Genomic DNA, 27,269 nt, shown 5'->3' with positions numbered 1-27,269 from the left:
TCAACTTTAAGTATCAACTTAAATATCCAATGAGGGAAATGCCTAAATACACTAGTGTTTCATATTATGGAATTTAGTTTCATGGAATACCATGAAATGCAGTTCTTCACTCTAAAAACAGAATATAGCTACTAATCAAAAGATAGGTTTTGTATGTATTATGTGGAAACTGCTGATATTTTTACGTTTCTTTGATATTTATCCCTCCATATTCTTTGTTCTCTCTCAAATTCATTTTAAGTAGATTTTGGTGATCCTGGATTCACCCTCCATATTTCTTATTTTTTCCATTTCTTTTTTAAATTCCCTATTTTTACAGATTTCTAAACCTTGTCCTCTAAGTTATTAATTTAGTCTTCAGATGTGTTCATTATGTTATCCAGTCCCTCTACTGAATTTTCTTTTAGCCATCATTGTTTTTTCACTTTTATTTGCTCTTTTTTCATTGCAGCCTTTCCTGTTACGATGCAGGCTTATCTTGAATGATGATACAATATTTCCTTGAAAGTTTCTGGAGACATTAATGAGTATTTTTAATATGTTGTCTTCCATGTACTAAGTTGTCTCTGTTTTCTCTGCATTCTTGGCCACTGTTCTGTGTTGATCTTGGTCCTTGACCTTGGTGCTGTTAGGTTTCTGTAATCACCTGTAGACCATTGGTGGCTGTCTCTAGGAATGAGGAAGCAGGTGGTTAGTTTTGGCACCTTGTTCATCTTTCCACTTCAGCTGTAGAGTCTGTGTCTACCTAAGCCTTGTCTCCTGATGGGAGGATTCATTGGAGCCCTGGGTACCGGGCAATGTGTGGTCATGGACAGGCAGCGTGGGCACCCCTGCCCGCCGTGTGAGATGAGGAGGCTGTACCCTGGGGATGGAGTTAGTGTGTTTCTCATGGCAGAGCTGCTCTTTCTTTCACTCTCTTTCTTTCTTTGTCTCTTGTGTGCCCTGCGGTTACCTCCACCCACCTTCCTGCCTAGGAGGCCATGCCACAGTGGGTCTTCAGGCCTCTCGGTCAGGGAGCTCATCTTCTTCCAGCAGCGGTTCTTCGGGCTCCTGGGGTGAAGGTGGGGCTGCTATAGCACTTCTGAGTTGGCCTGGGTGTGAGGTTGGAAGGGAGCGAGGCAACCGACTCAGCTGTTGGCACCCAGTGTTTCGTTAGTGACCCGGATCGCGGTCTCAGCTCCTGCAGATCTCTGCCCTGGAGGCCTCCTGGGGCCCCTGAGGGAGACCACTCTCAGTCTCCTGTGGTCTGTGCCTGTGTGTGTTTGGGGTCTTGGTTCCCTCCGTTCTGGTTTGTATCAACATGATCCCACCCTCTCTCCATCTTCCAGTAATTTGACAGAATCTCTGGTTTTCTTCCGTTCTCAGTGCTGTTGTGGATTTATTCCCCTTTGTTCATCTTGTTGTTATTTCAGTGGGATTTGGGGTGGGAAGGAAAAGGGGAGGGACTAAATACATGTGCTCAGTTCCCCACTTAATGTAAAAAACATTTTCAATAAGCTAAGGGTTTAAGAGTATCACAAAAGGGAACCAGGTTGTGAAGCCAATTACTCTTTCTTTAAAAATGCTCCTTTAAAAAAAACTTGGTGAGGGAAATTGTGAGAGCAAAATCATAGTCAGGCTTTTGGCTAGACATTTTAATTTAGTTGAGAAGCCTGTCCTGATCTCTTCCTTTCAGATCTTGAACATCACCGTGGGGTCTTCAAGGCCTGCTCCTCGCCGGGGCCCAGTGAACATCGTCTTTGCTGTCAGAGGCTCGCAGGGGTTTCTGAACGGGTCTGAAGTGAGTGAAATGCTGAGGAACTTGAGCGTGGTGGAGTTCAGTTTCTACCTGGGGTACCCAGTGCTGCAGATTGCCGAACGTGAGTGCTGCTCTCCCGGGGACGTGGCTGCAAGTGCTTGTGTTGGTGGACCTCTTCTTTTCAAATAAAATAGCTAACAGAAATCTGGAATATAAATTGGAGCTTCTCAGATCATGCCAGGGTGGGCTTCCAGAACCCTCCTCTTCCACTGGGCTTGCTTTATTATTCTCTTTAGAGAGCCAAGGGCACTATCAAAGATTATACCGGTTCTGGAAAAGGTGAAACCAGAGAGACTGAGAACAGATTTGTGGTTTCCAGGGGTGAAGGATGCGAGGAAAGCAATTTTCGGCGGGGGGGGGCGGTGATGAGAATGTCTTGTATTTTTATTGTGGTGGTGGTTCCACACGTCCATGCATTTGTCAAAACGCATGAAACTGTACACCAGAAGGAGTGGGGCTCACTGTGTGTACACTTAAAAAGCAAAAAGAAACAGAAATGAAAACAAACAAAACCTTCTTTCCGGGCCTCCCTGGTGGCGCAGTGGTTGAGAGTCCGCCTGCCGATGCAGGGGATACGGGTTCGTGCCCCGGTCTGGGAGGATCCCATATGCCGCGGAGCGGCTGGGCCCGTGAGCCGTGGCCGCTGGGCCTGCGCGTCCGGAGCCTGTGCTCCGCAACGGGAGAGGCCACAACAGTGAGAGGCCCGCATACCGCAAAAAGAAAAAAAAAAAAAAAAAACCTTCTTTCCTGGTGCAAGAGATTTAATTCACAGTACAAATGGAGTGGAGGTAGAGGAAACGTTTACTTCAAAATGTTTAAAATACAGTAGATTCCACCTCAAATACAGTAGATTCCAGAGTTGAAGTCAGGTAAAAAAGATATCAAATTCTTTTTCAGAATGGAGCAGCCAGAAGGTTTAATGGTTTTTGTCGTATTTTCGTGTACTGTTAATTAAATGGAAAGGAATAACTTGTAAAATGCAAAAGTAGATAGGGGTAAAATGGCTATTTACAAATAGCAACTTTCAGTGATAGATAGAAGATTGTCACTTTACTCTGCCTGAGTCATTGCTGGGAAATTCCAGGGCTCTGAGGTGCACGGTGTGAAAAATTCATTGCTCTGGAACAATGACATTTCAAGGGGAACTTACGGGTGAGCTCTCTGAAGTAGTGTCCCATCGTGTTACTTGAGTAAGCCCTTTCTTTCTTTTTCTCCCTCTTTCTCCCGGAGACTAAGGTGCTCAGGACCCTCCCACTGACCCTGCCTTCCCCTGAGCGTGGCACTTTGTTCTTCCATAGGCAGAGCTAATTAGTATAGGAGAGGCAGTGTGCTGTGACTTACCCAGTGCTCCCTAGAACACTCACCTTTCTGACTGTTGCAAACAGGTTTTTTATGTATCTTTCTCCCTTTCTCACCCTTTCCTTTCTGTAGCCTTCCAGTACCCACAGCTTAACTTATCGCAGTTGTTGAAGTCCTCTTGGGTAAGAACAGGTATGTTTAACTTACGTAATGTTTTTGGGAACTGTAAGAGTGAGAAGTCTGTGGGGGGGTATTGAGAAGGATACTGCCTTTCCTGTTTCTGACTCCTAAATTCAGGGCAAAATGTACCTTAGATTCTTGCAAAGAATGAATGAGAAAGGGATTCAAATTTGGCTGTGGGAACGTGTCCCACTGAGTTATGGCACAAAAAGGATTGGCTTTCTTTAAAATTCATACATCAAGTTCAGGGCAAAGTCTAACAGGAATTGACAATCTTCTGACCAGAATAGGACAAGGTTCTGAAGCAAGGATCTCTTTTTTTCCCTAAAAGCCTCATATGTCTGGTTTTATAAGGACAAATAAGGTAACTTGGTGAGCCAATAAGAAGCATGTTTTAAAGTCTTGTGGGCCTGGGTCAGATACTTACAGCTATGGCGTTGCAAATAAAGGCTTTCTAACTTGGTATGCAGAAGTGTAAAAGATAGTTGGATGCTCAGCGGGTACCCAGCATGTAAGCAGCACAGTGAGTAAGCAACTGGTCGTGGGGAGGAAACTTGTAGAATGGGGATTGTCACCACTGACAGGTTCCCAGACCCTGCCAGCTCTTGTTGCTTCACATACAACATCGCATATAAAGGCTCCACCTCATGCATGGTACAGTGGCCTTATTTTCCAGATAATTTTCATAGTGGTTAAGTGACTTGCCCGTGGTCCTATCTCAAAGGGGATTTGAGCCAGTTCTGGCTGGAAAGCACAAGCTTTTTTCTCCTGTAAAGGCTGACAAGATGTTGTCTGTTTAGATAATCTAGATGTCTGAAGACAGGCCTCCTTATCTCGAGTCAGTTAATGAGTCTAAATTTTGAGTCAGGATAAGATATGAACTCAAACCATTTCCAGAAATTTTGAAATAAGTGCAGACAAAACGTTTGATCTTGTGTAGGAGCTCTGAGCTCCAAAGCTCCTGCACTGCTGAGCTTCTGGGACTTCTGGCCACCGGTCTTTGTAAACTTTAGAGATAAGACCTGTGGGCTACCCTTCCTGGACTCTCCCGCACCCCGTTCAGCTTGCCTCTTTCCCCTTTTAATGTCTCCTCTATGGAAACTGGCATTTTATAGTAATCCTGTGTTAATTTCTCTTATGCACACATCCTTTTCTCTGCACTGCCAACTTGTTTTGGGGCCTGTGTGTTTCACCTTAAATGTAGTCCTCCTGGGTGTTGTTGAGAAGCAGCTCCAGAATGAAGTGTTTCAAGCTGAGATGGAGCGCAAACTGGCCCAGCTGCTCAGCGAAGTTTCCACCAGAAGGCGGATGTGGAGAAGGGCTACCATCGCTGCCGGGAACAGCATGGTACAGGTAAGAAGAAGAAGGCCAAAGGAGTGGGGAGGGGAAGGAGAGAGAACCATCTAAAAATGGGCTGTATTTTCATGCAAATGGAAAATGCCAGGAGAAAATGCTGCTAAATAGACTGATTGCTATCATAGGCAGCCACTGAACGTGTCAGCATTTCAGTTCCACTGGAGTCTAGACAGATGTTTCCCGAGTCCTTAGTAAGGGTCCGTACAGCAAATGGCCTTGTGGGGACCACAGCAAAAGAATATATAAGTGGGTTGCCGTACCATTGGATGACCTGATTTTTCAAAGAGTAGTTATTTATTTATTTATTTATTTATTTATTTATTTTCGGTACGCGGGCCTCTCACTGCTGTGGCCTCTCCCGTTGCGGAGCACAGGCTCCGGACGCGCAGGCTCAGCGGCCATGGCTCACGGGCCCAGCTGCTCCGCGACATGTGGGATCCTCCCGGACCGGGGCACGAACCCGTGTCCCCCGCATCGACAGGTGGACTCTCAACCACTGCGCCACCAGGGAAGCCCTCAAAGAGTAGTTTTTTAATTACCAAAAATGTAGTCAGTTTTATGGAATGGTAAGCATTGTTGATAGCGTCATAGAGACAAACGTGCTGCTGGAAGAGACCTTGAGAGGCCGGAAGGAGGAAAATGTTCCGCCCTCCATTCTGGCACGCTGTCCTCTCTGCCTCCTGCCAGCCCTGCTTGTCTCACATTGCCCAAATGGCCTTCACTACGTAAACTGGCACAAAGTTACAAATGACAGATTCATTTGAATCCCAAAGTGACCCCTTTAAAAATGCACACACTCAGAGCTGGAGGTTGGGCTGTAATTTCTTCCCATCTCCATGTGAATTACGTTATCTTGGATTTTTTTCTTTACCAAATGCTGACTTGTAGAGCTAGGAAAAAGGGATATTTAGAGCTATGGCGTTTCAGAGACAGGAAGCCAGGGTGAAACCCTGGTGTGCAGGGGTGGGGAGGTTGGTGGTTTAGAGGCTTTAGAGAGAGAGATGTGAAGCTGACACTGGGTAGGGGAGCTGGGCAGTTTATGGAGAGCTGACATCATCATCATCTCTCAACCCTTTTACCAAGTTTTCCCCTGTAAGTGTTGCTCTTTATTTTCCCTCCCAGAAAGGTGGTTGTTAGGTTTCTAAAATAGTTCCCTTGCCGGATGCAGTAGAATATAGGGAAATTTAAAAACTCATTTAAAAATTGAGAGCAATATTAAATAACTATAAAACTAAGAATAAAAATGAAAATGAATTATAAAAGCCTTGCTTTATTTAGCGGCTCTGGCTTCACAGAGCTCAAGGTCTGGGTGGAGGTTAATTTATGCACATAAAACAGTTAGAGAGTACCATAAAACTACAGAATGAGATGCTTGTTTAGTTCTGCAAGTTCCCTGAGATAGAAATGCGGGATTCATGGAAGTTAACCAAGCCATCCCAGACTAACGATGCCATCTGATGGATTGCTTAGAAACCGTTCCCTACGTCTCTTCCCCTTTAGAATGACCAAGCATGAAGATGTAGATAAGAATTTATGTACAACAGTACAGGCCTCTTCATCAAAACAAAATGTGTAAAAGTGAAAGTACTGGAACAACCTAAATGTCCAGCAATTGGAGAATGGGCAAAAAAATTGTAGTGAAATCTTTTTATGTTGGAAAATCCCATTATCTTTTTTTTTTTAATTAGTGAGGGAATATAGAAAAAAGCTCAAGTGAAGAGAGGCTACAAAAGAATGTGTGCAGTATATCCAAATATTAATATACAAATCATGAAAAAATAACAGGAGGAAATATGCCAAAATGCTTACAATGATTTTCTTTGATTGAATTTCAGGTGATTTTTGTTTTATTCTTTATAGTTATTTTTCATGTTTTTCAAAATTTCTCCAATGAGCATATAGTTTGTATAGTGAACACGTGATTTTAATCAGAAAATATTTTTAAAAATGAAATTGAAAATGTTGCCCCAAATGATGACTCCATTATACCATGGTTTTATGGATTCTAGATATGAATCTGATAAGAAGTCATCTAGAAAGGATGCTGGGATTAGATTTTACTGACTGTTACTTTCAGATTGGAGAAGCTTATAGAATTTTTTTAAAAATAGGTTTATTTGGCTGTGTTGAGTCTTAGTTGCGGCATGTGGGATCTAGTTCCCTGACCAGGGATCTAACCCGGGCCCCCTGCTTTGGGAGTGTGGAGTCTTAGCCACTGAACCACCAGGGAAGTCCCTAGAATCTTTACTCAAGGTGGCTATCACTGGATATTTGGGTATATGGTTTCTGGAAGAAGAAGCATTTCTAAAACTTATCAGAACTTTAAAATGGAATAAATAGGCATGTAGGTAGAGGGACAGGTGGGTATAATCTATTGCTTTTCAGTAGCCCTTTATAGTATTCCATTCTGAAGGCTAATAAAAATGAACCACTGCAGCACAGTTCCAGGGAAAGAAGTAGGTGGTTAGGGGGCAGAAGTGGTCAAGGAACTGGCCTAGAAACAGCAAACAGAGGGCTGGACAGGTGAGCCGTTATCAAGATACAGAGTTGTAAAGAACAGGTTCTCCAGGGATGAGAGTTTGGACCTGTGTTAAGGATCTTTATACATGATCTGGAAGTAGGCGTTCACAATGAAATCATGAAATAGTTGATTTGACAGAAGTTTCCAGTGGTGAAGAAGGAGGCCAGCAGCTGTGTCCAGAGCACAGGGCACTATTACAGTTCTGTACATGTGGCTAGAAAAGTAGCAGGTGCATTTTGCCAATGGCAAATGTAGAGACCAAACATTCAAATTACGTGTACAAAATAGAGGGCTTGGAGTTATCGTTGATCTTTTTCTCAGAACGTCAGTCCACCATTTTGCTGCAGTCTAAAAGGGGCCATAAAGTTGTTGCATATTACTAAGAGAAATAGCAACAAAATAGAAAGCTATATTTATGCAAAACAGTGATATATCGAGTGTACTAGATTCTAAAGTACTAATGTAAGAGTACTTCACTGTTAACACCAGAGGGATATAAATTTTGGGACAAATCAGAGTACTGTTTGACCCAGCAGATTATGAATTTATGAAATTTTTTCCAGCTTGATTATGATATAATTGACATATAACATTGTGTAAGTTTAAAGTGTACAGTGTGATGATTTGATATATGTATATATTGTGAAATGATTACCACAATAAGATAACATATCCATTGCTCACATAGTTATCTTTTGTGTGTGTGTGTGGTGAGAACTTTTAAGATCTACTCTCTTAGCAGATTTCAAGTATGCAATACAGTATTGTTAACTATAGTCACCATGCTGTACTTTAGATCCCCAGAACTTTATGGCTGGAAGTGTACCCCCTTTGACCACCATCATCCATTTCCCTTACTCTCCACCCCTGGCAACCACCAGTACACTCTTTCTGTGAGTTTGGCTTTTTTAGATTCCACATATGTGTGAGATCATACAGTATTTGTCTTTTTCTGTTGGACGTATTTCACTTAGCATAATGCCTTCAAGGTTCATCCTATGTAGTTGAGAATGACAGGATTTTCTTCTTTTTTATGGATGAATAATAATCCACTGTGTGTGTACGTGTGGGTATGTATCATGTATCATATCACATTTTCTTTATCCATTTGTTCATAGATGGACAGCTAGGTTTTTTCCATGTCCTGCCTGTTGTAAATAATGCTACAGTGAACATGGGGTGCGGATATCTTTTCAAGATAGTGATTTCATTTCCTTTGGAAATCCCAGAAGTGGAATTGTTGGTCCATATGCTAGTTCTAGTTTTAAATTTTTGAGGAACCTCCATACTGTTTTCCATAGAGGCTGTACCAGTTTACATTTCCACCAACAGTGCATGAGGGTTCCCTTTTCTCTACATCCTCACCACCACTTATCTCCTGTCCTTTTGATAATAGCCATTCTAACAGGTGTGAGGTGATACCTCACTGTGGTTTTTGTTTTTTTTTTTCGGTATGTGGGCCTCTCACTGTTGTGGCCTCTCCCATTGCGGAGCATAGGCTCCGGACGTGCAGGCTCAGTGGCCATGGCTCACAGACCCAGCCGCTTGGCGGCATGTGGGATCTTCCCGGACCGGGGCACAAACCCGTATCCCCTGCACCGGCAGGCGGACTCTCAACCACTGCGCCACCAGGGAAGCCCCTCACTGTGGTTTTGATTTGCATTTCCCTGATGATTAGTGATGTTGAGCACCTTTTCATGTACTTGTTGGCCATTTCTATATCTTTGGAAAAATGTCTATTCAGATCCTATGCCCATATGTTACTCAGATTTTTTTTTTTTTGCTATTGAGTTATATGAGTTCCTTAATATATTTTGGATATTAACCCCTCATCAAATAATGATTTATAAATACTCTCTCCCATTTCATAGGTTGCCTCGTCATTTTGTTGACTGTTACTTTTGCTGTACAGAAGCTTTTTAGTTTGATGTAGTCCCATTTGTTTATTTTTGCTTTGTTGCTTGTGCTTTGGGTGTCTTATCCAAAAAATAATTGCCAAGACGAATGTCAAGGAGCTTTTGCCGTATGTTTTCTTGTAGGAGTTTTATGGTTTTAGGTGTTTCCATTTGGAGTTAATTTTTATGAGTAAGATGGTGTCCAGTTTCATTCTTGTGGATGTGAATATCTAGTTGTCCCAACAACATTTATTGAAGAGACTATCTTTTCCCCATTGAGTATTCTTGGCTCCTTAGTCACCAGGGTCTTTTGTGGTTCCATATGAATTTTAGGATTGTTTATTTCTGTAAAAAAAAAAAAATGCCATTGGAATTTTGATAGGGATTGCATTGAATCTATAGATAGCTTTGGATAGTATGGACATTTTAACAGTATTAATTCTTTTGATCCATGAACATGGGATGTATTTTCATTTATTTGTGTGTTCTTCAGTTTCTTTCATCATGTCTTACAGATTTCAGTATACAGATCTTTACCTCCTTGGTTAAATTTATTTCTAAATAGTTTATTTTTTTTTAAGCTATTGTGAGTGGGACTGTTTGTTTCTTTTTCAGATACTTTGTTATTAGTGTATAGAAATACAACTGATTTCTGTATGTTTATTTTATATCCTGCAACTTTACTGAATTCACTTACTCATTCTGATAGTTTTTTGGTGGAGTCTTTAGGGTTTTCTATATATAAGATCATGTCATCTGCAAACAGAGTTGGTTTTACTTCTTCCTTTTCAATTTGGATGCCTTTTATTTCTTTTTCTTGCCTGATTGCTCTGGCTAGGATTTCTAGTAATGTGTTGAATAGGAATAGTGAGAGTGGACAGTCTCATCTTATTCCTGATCATAAAGGAAAAGCTTTCAACCTTTCACCATTGAGTACAACGTTAGCTGTGGGTTTGTCATATATGGCCTTTTCTATGTAGAGGTATGTTCCTTTTATACTCAGTTTGTTGAGAGTTTTTATCATGAATGGATGTTGAATTTTGTCAAATGCTTTTTTTGCATCTATTGATATGATCATGTGGTTTTTATCTTTCATTTATTAATGTGATGTATCATATTTATTGATTTGCATATGTTGTTGAATCTCACTTGATCATGATACGTGGTCCTTATAATATGCTGTTGAATTTGATTTGATAATGTTTTGTTGAGAATTTTTGCATCTGTATTCCTTAGAGATACTGGCCTGTAGTTTTCTTTTTTTATAGTGTCTTTACCTGGCTTTGGTATTAAGGTAATGTTAGTGTCATAAAATGAATTTGAGAGTGTTTCCGCCTCTTCAATTTTTAGGAAAATTTTGAGGATTGGCATTAATTCTTCTTTAAATGTTTGGTAGAATTCATCAGTGAAACCACCTGGTCCTGGGCTTTTCTTTGCTGGGAAGTTTGTGATTACTGATTTAATTTCCTTACTCATTATTGGTCTGTTCAGATTTCCTATTTCATCATGATCCAGTCTTGGTAGGGTGTATATGGCTAGGAATTTATCCATTTCTTCTAGGTTGTCAAATTTGTTGGCATGTAATGTTCATAGTAGTCTCTTTTAACCCTTTGTATTTCTGTGATATCTGATGTAATGTCATCTCTTTTATTTATAGTTTTTGAGTCCTATCTCTTTTTATTGGTTAGTCTAGCTAAATTGTCAATTTTGTTTATCTTTTCAAAGAACCAACTCTTAGTTTTGTTAATCTCTTCTATTGTTTTCCTATTCTCTATTTCATTTATTTCCATGCTAGTCTTTATTATTTCCTCTCTTCTGCTAACTTTGGGCTAAGTTTGTTCTTCTTTTTCTAGTTTCTTGAGGTGTAATGTTAGGTTATTTATTTGAGATCTTTCTTTTTTCTTGATTTCATTTATAGCTGTAAACTTTCCTTTTGTAAGTGCTTTTGCTGCATCCTGTAAGTTTTGATATATTGTGTTTCCATTTAAATTTGTCTCAAGATATTTTTAAAATTTCCCTTTGATTTTTTTTTTTTTTTTTTTTTTGGTTCACTGGTTGTTCAGGAGTGTGTTGTTTAATTTCCAAGTATTGGTGAATTTTCAAGCTTTCCTCCTATTATTGATTCTAGTTTCATACTGTTGTGGTCAGAAAAGATACTTGATATAATTTCTGTCTTTTTGGAATTGTTGAGACTTGTTTTGTGGCCTAACATATGATCTGTCCTAGAAAATGTTCCATGTGCATGTGAGAAGAATGTGTATTGTGCTGCTACTGGATAGAATGTTCTATATGTTTGTTAGGTTCATTTGGTCTATAGCATTGTTCGAATCTGCTGTTTGCTTATTGATTCCTGTCTAGATGATCTATCCCTTTTTGAGAGTGGGATATTAAAGAATTTATGGTATTTATTATTTCAAGAGCAGTGGTTCTCAACTGGGGATGACTTTGCCCCCCAGGGTACATTTGGCAATGTCTGGAGACATTTTTGGTTGTCACAACTGGTGAGGAAGGGCATGGCTGTTGCTACTGGCCTTGAGGGAGTAGAGGGCAGAGATGCTGCTAAACATTCTACTATACTTGGGATAGTCCCCCACATCAAAGAATTATCTGAATCAAAAATGGCAATAGTACTAAGGTTGAGAAACCCTGCCCTGGAAGAACAGGGAGAAAATGCTAATAGATTTGAGAAAGGATTGGCTAGAACCATCACTAGTTTCAGAGAACCAGGAATGTACCTAACCATTATGGCTGGTGTTGGGAGGACAACAGTGCCCTCCCATGACCTGTTGTTGGAGCTGGTTGATGGCTATTCTAGGCTGGACTTGGTGTGTTCTGTGTACCCTGCTTGCCCCTTAGTCTCAGAGAAGACTTCGAGCAAGACAAAGCACATTTGTTATTCTGCACAGAGGAACTTTCATTTTGACTGTTCTTCTTCCCATCAAGAGAGCATCTTGGGCATTTTGGGATCTGGAATGGTGTAATGACCTTATTAGGGATAGGAATAAACCCTGACTAACACAGTCAAGATTGAGTGCCCCAAGAAATGGCATCTGGAAACGTGAGCTTCTAAAATGCTAACAGTTTCTGTTATCTTTCAGGTGGTAAATGTGTCAAGGCTCGAGGGAGATGATAATCCCGTGCAGCTCATCTACTTTGTGGAGGATCAAGATGGAGAAAGACTCAGTGCAGTCAAGTCTTCAGATCTGATTAACAAGATAGATATCCAGAGAGCAGCCATCATCTTGGGTTACCGAATTCAAGGAGCTGTTGCCCAACGTAAGTGGGTGAGGTGTGGCCCCTCACAGTCATCTGTGCTGTGCTGGGGTCAAAAGCTAGTCTTCTTCTGACAATAAACTCTGAATTTAAAACATTCTTTTGTGTGCGTAGTAGATACAAGAGGTCAGTCATTAAAATTAATTTGCCAAGACCTTTATTTTGATTGCATGCAGTTGTATCATTCGCTGTTCTTTTTCCTACTCAGCATTTTATATTCATAGTGTTATAGTGAGTTTTAGTAGCTTGAGTTAACTTTAATAATTTTCCTCTCCTCCTGTGCTATTTAAAAAAAATTTTGTCTTAGGTAAAATAATGTGTTTTCTCTGTATATATTCCAAAATCTTACATGTCATATTTTGAATGTTGATGGGGACAGTGAGTCACGCAGGAAGCTGGGAGGTGCCCTCTGCATTTATTGGCTTCCTTCTGGGTCTTTTAACACAAAGAAGTCCTTGATTCTTACCCTTTTCAATCCTGTTTCTCTCCCACCCTGTCCTCACATCACTCATAATTTAGAAAGAGGTATTTTGGTATTTCTTTATTATTGTTGGAAGAGTCTAGGCTCCTGCTCCCCTGGCAATGGCTACTCTCAGTGCCGTTTTTCCCCAACTCACAGATTTTGGGTATTTAAAATTAAGAAAAGGAGAGGCATGGAAGAGTATATTTCTCTAAATATTTCTTTATGAATCAGACTACTATTTTAATGTGGGTGTTTTTCCTTTATAATCCTGGGAGCAATCCTTGTAAGAGCTCAGAGAAACTTGCTCCCAACAGTAAAGGGATAACTAAATGTTTAGAAGGAATTTAGCATCAGAGAGTGTTGAAAAAATCCCGAGAAACTTCAGCAATGAAGGCAGTTTTTAACAAATGACAGCTTTGAAATTATCCTCCATGATGGAATGTCCTTTGTAAGAGCTATACTTGACCCTGGAAACTAACCAGGATGAGGGCTATGGGCACACTTTCTCCATTTTATAGGTGATGATGGGAGAGTTGAAGCAAATAACCATTGGTGCTTGGTGTTTGTGTGTTTGAGATATGATTGTATATTAGTGTGTTCTGTTTCAAAGCAGTGAGAAAGAAAATAATGAAGCATTTACTTGTATTTCTTCATATATGACATTTCTGATTGTTGGAGAAGTGCCCCACTCCAGCTAAGCACTTCACTTTTTAGAAAAGATTCCTTGCAGTAGGCTCTGGGCACCTTTTCAAGACTCCTTGCATCTGCTCTTGCACTCCTCTTGCCTCCGTTTCAGGCTGAAAACCAACAGTCCTGGGATTGGGAGCCTAAGCCAACACCAGGGCCAGCCCCAAAAGAGCTGCGGACTTGATGTCAGGCCCTCGTTTTGACAAGTCACAGGGTTTTACTAGGTTAGAACTAAGAAGAGGATCCAGTTGTCTCAGCTCCTCGGTTTGGTTGTGTCACTCCTATATTGTCAGCTGTTTTCATGCAAAATGAACTACATATACAAACTATATTCAGGTCAAATTAAAAAATGCAAAATTTTAACCCTTTGCCACTTTCTCCATTTCCCGCATAGTCTTTGCTTTGTGATTTGTGCTTCTTTCGTAGTGCTTGTGCTTGAGAGGGCTTGCTCCCGTCCCTGGTCACTGTCTAAGGGGCCTAAACCCAAACTTAAAGATGCACTAAGCATCTTTTTATTGTTACATCTTTGAGTAAAAACTTTCTGATCCCGTAGCACGTGTTAACCATTAGAGGATATGAAAAGAGTGTAAAAGTTAGTCCCTGCCCAGCAAGACTGATACATATTTGAAGAGACAAGGCTTAGAGTCATGACCATATTAATGAGCAAAGTGGTATAGTATATCAGGATGATACATTTATGTAATAAAATGCATTGTAAAAGAATAACGAGGTGCCATTTACAAGACCAAGACAACCAAGGACAAAAGAACTTAGACAAGGGGAATCTAGTGTGGTCATGGAGAGGTCGTTGTGAAGTGGCCCTAACGGATGAGAGAGTTGGGCAGGGAAGGGGGGCATTTTGGTTTTCAGAGCCTGGTGATTGGATCCTGAGCTTTAAGAGGACCCGGGAAGCAGTTTTAAGAAGAGCTGAATCTTGCGAGAGGTTGAGTACGGAATGAAGAGGATGAGGGCCCAGGACTGGGAGGCCGGGTTAGGGAGAGGAGCTGGTGAAGGAAATTAAGGAGGACACAGTAATTGAAGCATGATCGTCCAAGGCCATGAAAGATGGGGGGCTGAGGCAGGGGAGGGGGTGGGGAGGTTGGGGAGTGGAGGATTCAAAATAAGTAAGTTGATTTAATGTAATTTAAAAATTGACAGCTGGTATAGCAGTTTCAGTTAAAAGTCATGTTTTAATTGAAGGGTTGAGGGAGAGATCTGGGTAAGGAAATGAAGGCAGTGCTCATAGACGGCTTACTGGGACTTCTGGTTTTTGGTATGGCAACATTCCTGCAGTGAGAATTTAGGGAGGGACCTGGTAGAATCAACTGGACATCAGGAGACGTGGAATAAACCTCACTTTGCCATTGAATTAGCCATGTTCCTTTAGACACGTCATATATGTTACTGTGATCCCTACTGTATTGTAGGTGGAATGTGTTGTGTTTGTTTACTGTGTCCCATTCCCTGTCATCAGGAGACCACAGTCTCTCCCCAGTTGTCTTGAGCTGAAATGACGGGGGCTTTCGGGGTTTCTCATGGAAGAGGGCACATTTACTGCCCAGAAGGGCTGTCCAGTAAAGGAATGCAGAGGACTCACCGAGAGACCTTTCTTCCTCATCTGCAGCTGTGGACAGGGTGAAGAGGCCGTCCCCTGAGTCCCAGAGCAGCAACCTCTGGGTCATTGTGGGCGTGGTCGTGCCAGTGCTGGTGGTGATGGTGATCGTCATCATCCTCTACTGGAAACTCTGCCGCACGGACAAATTGGACTTTCAGCCTGACACCGTGGCCAACATTCAGCAGCGTCAGAAGGTAAGGGACAGACCCCTGCCCCCGCGTTCACGTGAGTGTCTTGTGGACTGGGGTAGGACAGGTCAGGCTCCTGGTCCTGAAGGACAGGGGAGAGAGCTGGTCAGGAAATCTTTTGGCTTTAGTGGTGGTGTCCCTTTGCCTCCATGTTTGCTTAGAAACCCAGGTCTTCTGTAGTATTAAATACATGCCCAGAAAATGAAGCCTTGTAAAGGCTTAGCAATGCTGTGGGCTCTGAGTTCCACTGTGATTTTATTTTTGAGATGTTCAGTTAGAAGATCACATCCATTCTGTGTATGAATTCTGATCTATTTTAACCCTGGATATTTTCAGAGAACAAGAGGCAGGGAAGATTTTCTTTGATCTATGTATCTATTACTTTCATACGCAACTCTGCTGGCCGGCTTCTTTATTTTCCGTCCACCATATTGCAAGCCTACTTGTCCACCTTGATCAAGACCACATAATCATTAAAAAATGGTAATACATGCCTTAAACATTTTAACTTTATACACACACACACACACACACATAATTAGTCTTTATTTGATAATCTTTAAAAAAAATTTGGAGTATTAGTCTACCAAAAGGAATTCTGTGTGGTCTTTCTTGTGAAGAAACAACGCACATAAGGCATCAGCTGCAGTTTCCTGTTTGGGTTTCTTTAGGGAAGAGCAAAGCAACCTGAGTACAAAATTTTCTAGATTTTTTTCAATATCCCCCCCTCCCACCCTACTCTGCAGTCTTTTAGAGTTAATTCTCCTACACCTAATTTGACAGCAGTTTCTTTTTTCTTTCTTTTTTTTTTTTCCAGCAGCTCCTTTTCTATGTCTTTCCAAGGCATTCAATTTAGTTTTTATGGTAATAGCAGTTCCCTTGTCACACTTAGGTTTTGATAGTTTCTGCAGTATTTGTCACATACCAATTTCAGAGCGAAGACATAGCCTCTTGGTCAGTATCCAGCTTCCCTGGTGAGCAAGAACATGCCAAGTAAGAGAAGAGCTCATTAGGTGCAAACATTGAGCTCAGCACGCAGGTCAGCCACACGCAGGGCGTGGGAAGTGGTGGTAGTGGACTCTGTTTATTAACATGTACCCACTATGGGTCTCACACATTTAGAGGACTCACTAGACTCTAAAAGTTTGCTAAGAAAAAGCAAGCGTGAGGCAGAAGAAATAGAAGTAAAGGATCGCCCTATTAACCTTTTAATTTTACTCTGATTTTCTGGGTATAAAAAAATTCTGCACATTATCAACCTAGACCTGATGGATGAAAAAAATAAGTATTATTTTAAAATTGATTTTGTTTGTAAAAGTAAATGAAGAGCATTCTTTTTCTTACAAATTAAGTAAGAAATGTAAACTCTTGATTAAATTGCAAGCTTATGGTTACCCAGTATTTTGGAAGCAGTTTCTACTAAGGTTATATTTATTATCTATCTTCATTTATTATTTTCATAGTCTGCTAAGGTCGTTTTGTTGTTAGACTGGTGAATAGCATGGAAAAAACCTGGAAAAAAGTCCTTACTATACCAAGTGATTCACAGTGTGAATTTCATCGTAATGAGATCAACAGTAGGTTTGGAAATGCTTTTGTCCTGGTGAAAAGAGTGTTGTTACAGAGAGATTTAACCAGTGTAGATGGTTATATGTTTAGGTCAGTAATGTGCCGTGCTTCCTAACATAAACACTCCTGTGGAAGCCCATCCATTGTCTGTTACTTCAGTAAACTATCAGAGGACAGCATCCCTTGAGTTCACAGCAGACTATTCCGCAAGCTTTCGCCTTCTCCCACTTTTACTTCTGAAAGAGTCTCACGTCCCAGATGTTGCTGTACATCAAAATGGACAGTTTCCAATAGAACTTCAAGCCTTTGGAGTCTCTCTTCTGCAAGCGCTGCCTGGATTTGTGCATTCCCTTTTACAGCGTCTTTGCAGGAAAGGTCTTCTGCATGGAGGACTCCCTGAGAGAACAGGTGTTTTCTGACCCTGTTAGGAGCGTAGCAGGGTCTTTGTTTTGCTGGCAAAGGCACTCACCATATAGATCTTGTCATGTTTTTTTTTTTTTTTTTCGGTACGCGGGCCTCTCACTGTTGTGGCCTCTCCCGTTGCAGAGCACAGGCTCTGGACGCGCAGGCTCAGCGGCCATGGCTCACGGGCCCAGCCGCTTCGTGGCATGTGGGATCTTCCCGGACTGGGGCACGAACCCGTGTCCCCTGCATCGGCAGGCGGACTCTCAACCACTGCACCACCAGGGAAGCCCCTTGTCATGTCTTTATAGTGAGAAAATGATGATTTCTATTTAGTTTAAAAATAAATATCTCTACTTCATAAGCGTTTCTTCTAAGATTATCTGGCAATAGTGAAGGGCCTCCAGCCTATTCCTTGGAGCAGTTTGCAAAGATACTGTCTTCCCTATGACTGCAAGAGCTCTTTTTCCTTCTTGTGCGGCTCTGTGTTTTCTCTCTACGCTCTGCTCACCCTGCCCCCTGACGGCGCTTCACCACTACTCTCTGAAATCTTTTAGCAAATCCCAGAGCTGCAAACATCTGGAAACGATAAATCTGCTGACCCAAAATCCACACCCCCTTCTTCTTGTAACCAGAAGGAAACCTCTTCATATTGTCTGGGAGTAGATTAGTTTTGAAATATGATGAGAGAGGCCATTCTGTCTTATTCTGAAGCAGGGTCTTTTAAAATTTCTAGTGAGAAAGAAAAAAACCCCTAACCCATGTCTTTCTTTTATCTGTATTCCCTTTAATCTGTAGCCCAAAGGCATCCCTTTTTTACTGCTCCCAGTAAAATTGCAGCTTGGACCCGCCTCACCCTTTTGAGGTTCTATTTAAAGACATGAATGGCGTTGGCTAGATGCTGCCGGCCCTGTGGAAACTTGTTCCTTCTGCCGGGGACAGTCCACACCCCCTGGTTGGCCTAGGACCCTGGTTCCTAGCCGGCTGGCACTGTGGGCAGCCAGATGGAGCTGCCTCAGCCACTGCCTGTTCATTCACCAAACACTGAGCATTTGCTCTCAGACAAGCAGGGCTGGGCTGGGTGACAAGCACAGACAACATGCAATCCCTGCCTTCGAGGGCTTTCATAAGGGAGAAGGACAAGCAGCTAAAAGCTGACACGCAGCAGCGTAAGTCTGTCCAGGGCGCTGAGGGAGTACGGGCAAGGGGCAGCCACCCCTGCGTCTGGAGGGTGCGGAGGTGAAGTGGGCCCAGGCAGGAAGGATGGAGCAGAGGTGAGTGGAAGGAGGGGCACAGCCCAAACCGAGGCCACGGAAGTAGGCAAGAGCCATTCTTGGAGGGGTTTATGGGACCTGTCAGGGGGCGGAGGGGATGCTGTAGGCCCTGGGAGCCACTGGGGAGGGTCTCGGGTTGGGGGGGGCTTGGACACATCTGTGTTTGGAACCGCCACTGAAAGGGCTCAGCGGGTTGAAGCGAAGCTCCGAGAGCGTTTCTTCCATCTGAGCTGAGTTCATCTCCCGTTCTGCAAGGATCCTGGTAACACCGAAAGTGTTGGTGGTTTCAGTGTACCCACGTGATTTGCTGCGGCCTGGGGGCAGGAGAATCTTGGAGGACTGCTCGCCACCTCCTAGACCTCAGGGTGACCAGTGGCCCCATGCTGGGCTGCAGTGGAGACCCGCAGATGGCAATAGGTTCGCCTTGTCTTCACCTCCTGAATGGAAGCAGCATGGTGGCTGTAGTGACTTTTCACACACCACACCCATCAAATAGCAAATGCTTAAACAATGGCTCTCTCTTCAAGGCTGCACATTTTTATTCAGCCACTTTGGGGATTTGCTCTGTGGTTTCTCTTGTCATCTTAACTGCTCCTTCCCAGGGGTTCAGGCTAACCCGAGTACTGGGGACTTCACTCTGTCGTGTTCCATCTGGGTCGCATTATATTTATGGCTTACATGTTTTAAAATTCATCAGGCATCTCTCCTGTTACTTGGCTGACCTGCTCTACCAGCCCACCCTGACTTGTCAGCGACATATTCCGATGAGATACAGACAACGGGGTCTGTCCCTTTTGTGATATGTTAAAGAAAGAAGGAACAAAAGAGCCGTCTTTCCTCAGAAAACCTGGGTCCTAATGGGAATATTGAAGGCACTAATGAATTGTGACTCTTTTATAAAATGCTGATTGACGCTTATTTTGCATGTGGAGGCTGGAGGCACAATACAGCCAAACTTAACTCTAGATTTTTTTTAAGACTTGGAAAAACTAGAAAAAGTGTTCCAGAAAATAAGGATGAAACAAAAGGAGCCAATTCCATAAGTGAGGAGGACAGTGTTTTCTCTAATTTTTTCCTTCTCTGTAGACGGCTTTTGTTTGTGTGTAAGCAAAAAAATTTCTATTGTTATAGAAGGAGGTGACTCACCCATCCTGAGAGAAGTCAGGGATCTAATGAACGTATTTAAAGATATTAGTTGGGGGGCTTCCCTGGTGGCGCAGTGGTTAAGAATCCGCCTGCCAAGGCAAGGGACACGGGTTTGAGCCCTGGTCTGGGAGGATCCCACATGCTGCGGAGCAGTTAAGCCCATGTGCCATAACTACTGAGCCTGCGCTCTCGAGCCCGCGAGCCACAACTACTGAAGGCAGCACACCACAGCTACTGAACCCGGGTGCCACAACTGCTGAGCCTATGTTCTAGAGCCTGTGAGCCACAACTACTGAGCCCACGTGCCACAGCTACTGAAGCCCGTGCGCCTAGAGCCCGTGCTCCGCAACAAGAGAAGCCACCGCAATGAGAAACCCACGCACCGCAACGAAGAGTAGCCGCTCGCCGCGACTAGAAGAAAGCCCGTGCACAGCAGTGCAGCCAAAAATAAATAAATAAAATATAATAAATAAATAAACATAAAAGAAAACTAACTGCATTTCCATAAAGACAAGCAAAAAAAAAACCCCAAAATTTAAAAAGATACTAGTCAGAATTAACAAAAGCCAGCAGGACTTTAAGGCTATAACGGATGTATATTTCATATGACATCTACCCTTTTCTTGGTTCCCCACAAAATCCAGTAAGTTTGGTGCTTCAGCTGACCTTTTTGAAACTCATTCAGTCATCAGATATTTATTGAGGGTTTACCACATGACACGTCCTGTTGCTGAATTACAAAATTTTGTATCTAAATTTATATCTATAGCTTTATCTGGTCTCTGAGAACTCTCAGCTGACTATATTAACTGCTTGACGTTTCATTGACCAACAGCAATAACATTGCTGTCAATCTCATTTGCATGATGCCTTGGCATTTATGAAGCATTTTGACATTGTCAGGGAGGAAGAAATGTTCTAGGTTTTCCTGGCTGATCTACAAATTAAATTGACCTGAGACAGGTTAACAGGAGGAAATCACAGAAAGGTTTAATAACATGTATACATGGGAGAGACCCATGTATAGAACTGAGTAACTCACCAAAATGACCAAAACCCTCACCTTAAATATCACCTTCAGCTAAAGACAAAAGAAGATGTTGGTGGTGGTTTGGGACTTTAGAGGGGAGGAAGGCAGTTCACATGGAGATGGAAAAGCAAATGTTTGCTAAATGAATGCCTGCTGGGCCAGTCAGAGACAGGGGACGCAGAGAGGAGTGGTGATAGCTCTCTTTCTGGAATAGGTCCTCTGTCTGTATTCTGTTAGGCAGTTGGTGGGGGAAGGGAATATCAAACTTTCTTCCTGAGTCTTTTGGGCCTTGATTGTTTTCAGCTTGAAATAATCCGCATGCCAGAGAGACATTTGGGGGTAGCAAATTTTGTTTCCCTATGACATATACATATGTACAATATGTTTCTTACATGAACCTGAGATCGTGTCAGGGAAGGCATTTAGTTCCTGGACTTGGGTACAGACTGCACCAAGGAAGCAGTGCTGTCCATATTTTTCCCTTATCACTTTGGAGACCTTTGTTTAGAGGAGGCAATCTGGGGCTCCTCCTTCAATTTTGATAAAGCAAATCATCTAAGTTGCAAAAGAGGTGATGTTGATGATTAAATGACTGTTGATTATATCTGTTATTCTTTCATTTATTTATTTAAATATTTACTTATGTATTTTTGGCTGTGTCTGGTCTTAGTTGCAGCGCTTGGGCTTACTTGCCCCGTGGCATGTGGTATCTTAGTTCCCCGACCAGGAATCGAACCTGCACCCCCCTGCATTGGAAGGCGGAGTCTTAACTACTGGACCACCAAGGACGTCCCTATTGTTTCATTTAGAGGCACCTTATGGAGCTAAAATGAGGTGCACCTGGGGTAAAAGCAGACACATGGATGACGGGTGTGCTACTTCTATGAAGTAGGAGAAGGATTCTTCAGAAAGGAGAAACCAAAAGTTTATATACAGAAGTTGTCTGTTTGGAATTTGATTTCTTAAAAGGGCCACATGCCCCTAGGAAGGTATACACCCCCAGAGATTTGGGGAGCCCAGCTGAAGATGGCTGGTAGGTCGGGGGGAGTCATGGAGCTGCAGGTTTGGGCTCATTGTTTGGGAAACAGCGTTTGTGAGCCGAGGGCTGCGTGCCACTCACAATCTGCCCTTGTGTGGTGAAGTAGACTGCTGGTAACACGATATCATTAACTTAGAAAATATAGGCACGCCAGTCCTTGCCTTTTGTTTCTGAGCAGTATCTTTGTGAACTCTATTTATAGTAAGTTCTGTCCCCCTCTGCTGGCATAAGCCATTATTGCAGGCTACTTTCCTTCTACCCATCCAGCCTAGATTTTTAGTGCTAAAAGACCTTAAGAGACCACAAATCTGAAGCCACTGATGTTGTCACTCATCTGTGCATAAAATTAGCACAAATACGCCAAAACCTTTCACTTCTACATGCAGTATATTGTCTAGAACAGCTCCTTAGATGGGTTAGCCTTTGTCTTCTGAATGATAGGACTCTCTGTGGGTGTGGAATTCAGCCCGATGGGGCTGAATTGCATGTGGGGCTCCTCCCAAGGAGACCCTTGGGACAACTACTAATATGTGGTTTGTTTTCCTCTACTTTGTAAGCTCGAATAAAGGAAACGGTTAACACCCACCTCTGGTACTTTCAGTGTCACCAAAATAGTGCCTCACCTTTATTGCCCACATTTCTGTTCCTCTTCAGACCTCTTTCTGTCTTAGCACAGGCCTAGAAGCTGACCCTGGACTCTGGTCACAGGGCTCACAGGGTTTTTGTTGTGGGTTTGCTTTTGGTACTGGGTATCCCCTGGTAGGGCTTCTGCATCCACCAGTGTGAGGGGTGCACTTGAGAAGACTCCTCTCTCCTTCATCTTTGTGCCCCCATTACTTCCATTGGCCACTGCTTTCTAGAAATTCTTTATTCCCTTGGCTTCTGTTACATTGAAGTTTCTAAATTCTTCTGTTTCTTTGAAGTCGCCTATTTTGTTCCTGGCTTCCTTTTCCTCCTCTTAGCTGCAAACTGTTAGATGTTCTCCAACATTTTATCCATAGGCTCTGTTTTCATCTTGGAAAAATCTCAACTCCCCTACGTGTCACCTTCTATACAGATGCTCTCAAGGTCACACCTCCAGCCTGAGAGTTCCCCCAAGCTTGTCCTCTTGTTTCCAGCTACGCTGAGCTACTTTTCTTTTTTTTTTGTAAAGGTCAAGTTTTTTTTTTGTTTGTTTTTTATAAATTTATTTATTTGTTTATTTTTGGCTGCATTGGGTCTTCGTTGCTGCGCGCGGGCTTTCTCTAGTTGTGGCGAGAGGGGGCTACTCTTCGTTGCGGTGTGCGGGCTTCTTATTGCGGAGGCTTCTCTTGTTGCAGAACACAGGCTCTAGGCACACGGGCTTCAGTAGTTTTGGCACACAGGCTCAGTAGTTGTGGCTCACGGGCTCTAGAGCACAAGCTCAGTAGCTGTGGCGCACAGGCTTAGTTGCTCTGCGGCATGTGGGATCTTCCTGAACCAGGGATCGAACCCATGTCCCCTGCATTGGCAGGCGGATTCTCAACCACTGCGCCACCAGGGAAGCCCTGAGCTACTTTTCTTTGGAGCTTTTCCTGCCATCTCAAACTAAGCATGTGTGGAACGAAACCTGTCTTTTTACCTCTTTGTCATCATTCCTTCACAACTCACCTTTTTCTCTTAATGTCACGTCTACTGTTCGGGATACCCTGAATGTAGCTTCATGTCATCACTGGAGTCTTTCTCCCCTTTGCCTCTCGGGTCTGTCTTCAGCTTCCATGTCCTTCTGCCTGGTCTCTAGAGCTGTTCATTCCTCCCCATTTTCCAGAGCTTTTTATTTCTTCCCATTTTCATTGCTGAGGTTTGGGCCCAGGCTTTCGTCATTTTGTGCACGTAGTACTATTGGGCCCTCTGACTAGTCTCCTTTCGTCCTAAATGCTTGCATTTTAGAAATCTGCCTCTTTAGAAACATTTAGTGGTTTTCTGCTCTAGAAGCTGGCATGTGGAGTCATCTACATACAGGCTGGCCTTCCCTCATTCCCCTACATCCTGACCGTTCTAGTGCAGCTAATGTAATCTTTCCCCAAACCTCAAGTCTTCTCTGGTCCTTGACACAACTTAGAACAATCTCTGTGTAGCCACCTCTTTCTATTTCCAAGTTCGGCCTGTCTGAGGTCTGGCACAAGTCCCCAGTCTCCAGGAAGAATATCTCACCCACGTCACCCTCTGGAATTGTGTAGCTGCTCTGACAGCAGTCAGGGATTGTCTTGTGATGTCTTTTGTGTGTTATGGTCTAAATATTTAATCCTTGTACTTGAATCTGTAGCAAGTATCTGTCTTTTCTGCAAACTCTAGGTATAAACCTTACACAGGTCAGTGCTTTAGAGATGCATGTTGAGCTGGACGGGTAGAATTGCAAGCACACTCCTGGATCAGAAGCTGGCCCTCACAATCTCATCTTATATTCCTCAGATTCAGATTGATTTCCTGTGTGTGTGTGTGTGTGTTTGTGTATGTCTGTTTCAGTTGCAGATCCCTAGTGTGAAGGGCTTCGACTTTGCTAAGCAGCATCTGGGTCAGCACAATAAAGATGATATACTGATCATTCACGAGCCAGCACCGCTGCCAGGACCTGTGAAGGACCACACCACGCCCTCTGAGAATGGAGATGTGCCGAGCCCTAAGGCGAAGGTCCCTTCCAAGAATGTCCGTCACAGAGGAAGGTTCTTACTGGGCTTTCTGTATTGTTCTCTATCGCGGCATGCGTTTCTGTTTTCCATTTGTCAGTTTCCAGTAGCAGAAAGGCTGATGGTGAGTGTTGTCTGGGTCTGCAGCCTGGAAGACTGACAACATTTGCCCAAAGTCAACGAACCTGATGGCTCTTGATCCACTCTAATGGACTCTCAGAGGAGGCCTGTGTGCTTTCCTTCCCCAAAGTGTTTAAGATTATAAATCACTGTCCAACATGGTTTGGTGGTCCGCCTGGAACTTCATTAGGGATTGACCAGCTCTAGGGTACATATTGTGGGGTGACCATGCCAGGCCCTCTGGAGCTGATATTAGGAATAATGTATAAAAACATGCATGGCATATGATACACACTCAGCCAGTATCAGCTTTGCCCTTGTCCGTTATGCCAGCCACTGGAGCTGTGGCTTCCTTGCTCAGTCTGCAGGTGACCTTCATCATATCCTTCTTTCCTTGCTTGGCTTTTCTCCATGTGCTCCTCTTGTCCCCCATGTTAGCATGTATGCGTGGATTCTGCATCGCCTCCCCCTGCCAGCTCCCCATTCCCAGATAATTCCCATTCCACTTACCAAAATTAAGTGCACAGAGAACTGCTTGCTAACAGACTACCTACCATCACCCTGTGACCCTGTGAGACGGGCTAGAGCTGTGTGAAGACACGGTTCAGAATCAGGTTTTATTAACTTGACTTTAGATCAAAGCATGTTCAGGCTTTGGTATTGAAGCCTCAGATTATCAGCTTTCCTTTGAGTTTAGGAACTCCAAATCCTGATTTTCTGCTGAGAAGGGGAAAGTGTGTGATCATACCAACATTCAAAATGATCTTATAATTTCTGACTTAACAAAAAACCTACTCCAGGGTTTCTGGCCTAGTTTTAAGAATTTAATGAATCTTAGAACACACTCTTTACAAAAGAAGGTGAATAATGTAGAGAGATATCATTTGCTTAATTACTTTGCAGAGTGAGAGTAAATCAAATCATTAAAGATTATTGAATATGCTAGTACAATATAGCAAAGTCTTTTTTTCTCCTCTGGTAGCTTCATGCTAAACATTTAGCACAACATCTTAATGTTCTGCATGGTTAATATCATATTTTAGCATGTCTCGGGCACCAGAATGTCTCGGCATTTCAGGAAGCCCAAAGAGAAGGGGTGTTAACTGATTAAGGATTTTCACTAGCCTGGTGCAACCTGGGTTCTGTGACACCCTTGCTTTTTATATATAGAATCAAATCTCAGAGATAATCATTGCCTTTGTGTTGTAAGTGTAGGCTTCTTCCAAAGATTTGGAGTTATATGGGGTGACTGCAGAACTACCCTGGCTTCCTAGGAAGTCTGCAGACCCAGCTAACGCCTAACCAAGCTTGAACTCCAGATCCTCTAATCCAACCCACGCCAGCCCCAGACTGCCAGTCCAAGCCCAGGGAGCTGGGGGACCATCCTCCACTGGGTACCTGGTTTCCTACCATTTGTTGAAATGAGCCCACTGAGCCATTTAGTCAGCTGTGTCAAGCTGTCTTCACAAGGTGACTGTGTGCTATTAATGTGGTCCTTGAAGATGCCATGCCATGAAACAGTGTTTTGGACTGTTTGATTTCTCCCAGTTTTGCCTGGAAGCCTGACTTCCACATCCAGATGAATGTGACCTTTCCCCCCCTTTCTTTCTTTTTCCTAATGTTTGTATTTGTTTTGTGTCTGCAGAGTTTCTCCCTCAGATGCTGACTCTACAGTAAGTGAAGAGTCCAGTGAGAGGGAAGCAGGGGACAAGACTCCAGGAGCGGTGACCGATGGCAAGTCCCACAGAGCCCTACAGAGTGGTCTGTGACCCTTCTTGTTCTCCACTTTAAAAGTAGTAATTATGAGGGAATTCCCTGGTGGTCCAGTGGTTAGGACTCCGTGCTTTCACTGCTGAGGGCTGCAGGTTTGATCCCTGGTCAGGGAACTAAGATCCCACAAGCTGTGCGGTCTGGCCAAAAAAAAAAAAAAAAAGTAATTATGAGGTTCCAATAGACTAGGGTTTTATACTACTTCAAATGCAGAACATTAAAAAAAACACAAAACCTGTGCAGTAGAATATTCATCGTTCATTTAGTGACTTTCTCAGATTGACTGTCACCATCTAACACTGTTCTTGTGTCTGCATTGGGATGGGGCCATGCTAGAAGTTAGAGATTCACTGATATATTTTGAGGTTAACAGTCACCTTCTACTCTAGTGGCAGCTCGTAACGATTTTCCTCTCCGAAGGACAAGGAGGAACCAAACTAAAGAGTCTCAAAAACTGCATCCAGGATTCAGTGACCTTTTTGGGAGCCTGTTCAAGTATTTCACAGTTGTCACTGTTAGAAAGTTGATTATTTCTCATAGGTCCAAGTGCATTATATCTGGTCCTGGTCCTAGATCTGTCTTCCAGAAATAGTTGCGTGTGATTAGATGGTCTAGCATGTATTTACATGTGTTGTCAGATGCTGTAACTCCTTAGGCCAGGTATGAAATGTACTTCACTCCCCTTCTAAAGAGTATTGTCATAAAACTTATGCCCTGCAGTAGAACTAAGCCCATAGGTCTTAGTAGACTTGGAGCATTTTTTGGCCTGATGACAAGGTAGCTTGGTTTTAGTTGAATTGATTCTGTTAAATGTGCTAGTACAGCTCTTACACTTGCTGGAGCTTTATTTATGCTTCAGGGTTGTGTTTTAGTAATGCAAAGAAAATTGGGGTGCCTCAGGATATCATTTTTATTTTTTTTAATTTATTTATTTGGCTGCGCCACTTGAGGGATCTTAGCTCCCCTACCAGGCATTGAACCCAGGCCCTTGGCAGTGAA

General features: G+C 42.9%; 1 protein-coding gene across 3 annotated transcripts in view; it reads left to right on the top strand.

Annotated features, from left to right (window-relative positions):
• The window catches only part of KIAA1549, a gene marked incomplete at its 5' end in the record, with an annotated part of 152,013 nt that overhangs the window by 68,429 nt on the left and 56,315 nt on the right, over positions 1 to 27,269 (top strand). Inside the window, 7 exons of one of the 3 annotated variants that reach the window (XM_081244459.1) lie at positions 1,676 to 1,859; positions 3,230 to 3,289; positions 4,482 to 4,630; positions 12,148 to 12,325; positions 15,097 to 15,281; positions 24,220 to 24,416; positions 26,146 to 26,261. In XM_081244459.1, coding sequence (XP_081100585.1) covers positions 1,676 to 1,859; positions 3,230 to 3,289; positions 4,482 to 4,630; positions 12,148 to 12,325; positions 15,097 to 15,281; positions 24,220 to 24,416; positions 26,146 to 26,261 — 1,069 coding nt within the window. Of the gene's footprint in view, positions 1 to 1,651; positions 1,860 to 3,229; positions 3,290 to 4,481; positions 4,631 to 12,147; positions 12,326 to 15,096; positions 15,282 to 24,219; positions 24,417 to 26,145; positions 26,262 to 27,269 lie in introns of all 3 variants that reach the window. The other 2 variants (XM_081244458.1, XM_081244457.1) reach the window with 2 other exon arrangements.

This window comes from Mesoplodon bidens (assembly GCF_964165515.1).
Source record: "Mesoplodon bidens genome assembly, chromosome: 9".
Lineage (NCBI taxonomy): Eukaryota > Metazoa > Chordata > Mammalia > Artiodactyla > Ziphiidae > Mesoplodon > Mesoplodon bidens.
This window is presented reverse-complemented; position numbering and strand designations above follow the sequence as displayed.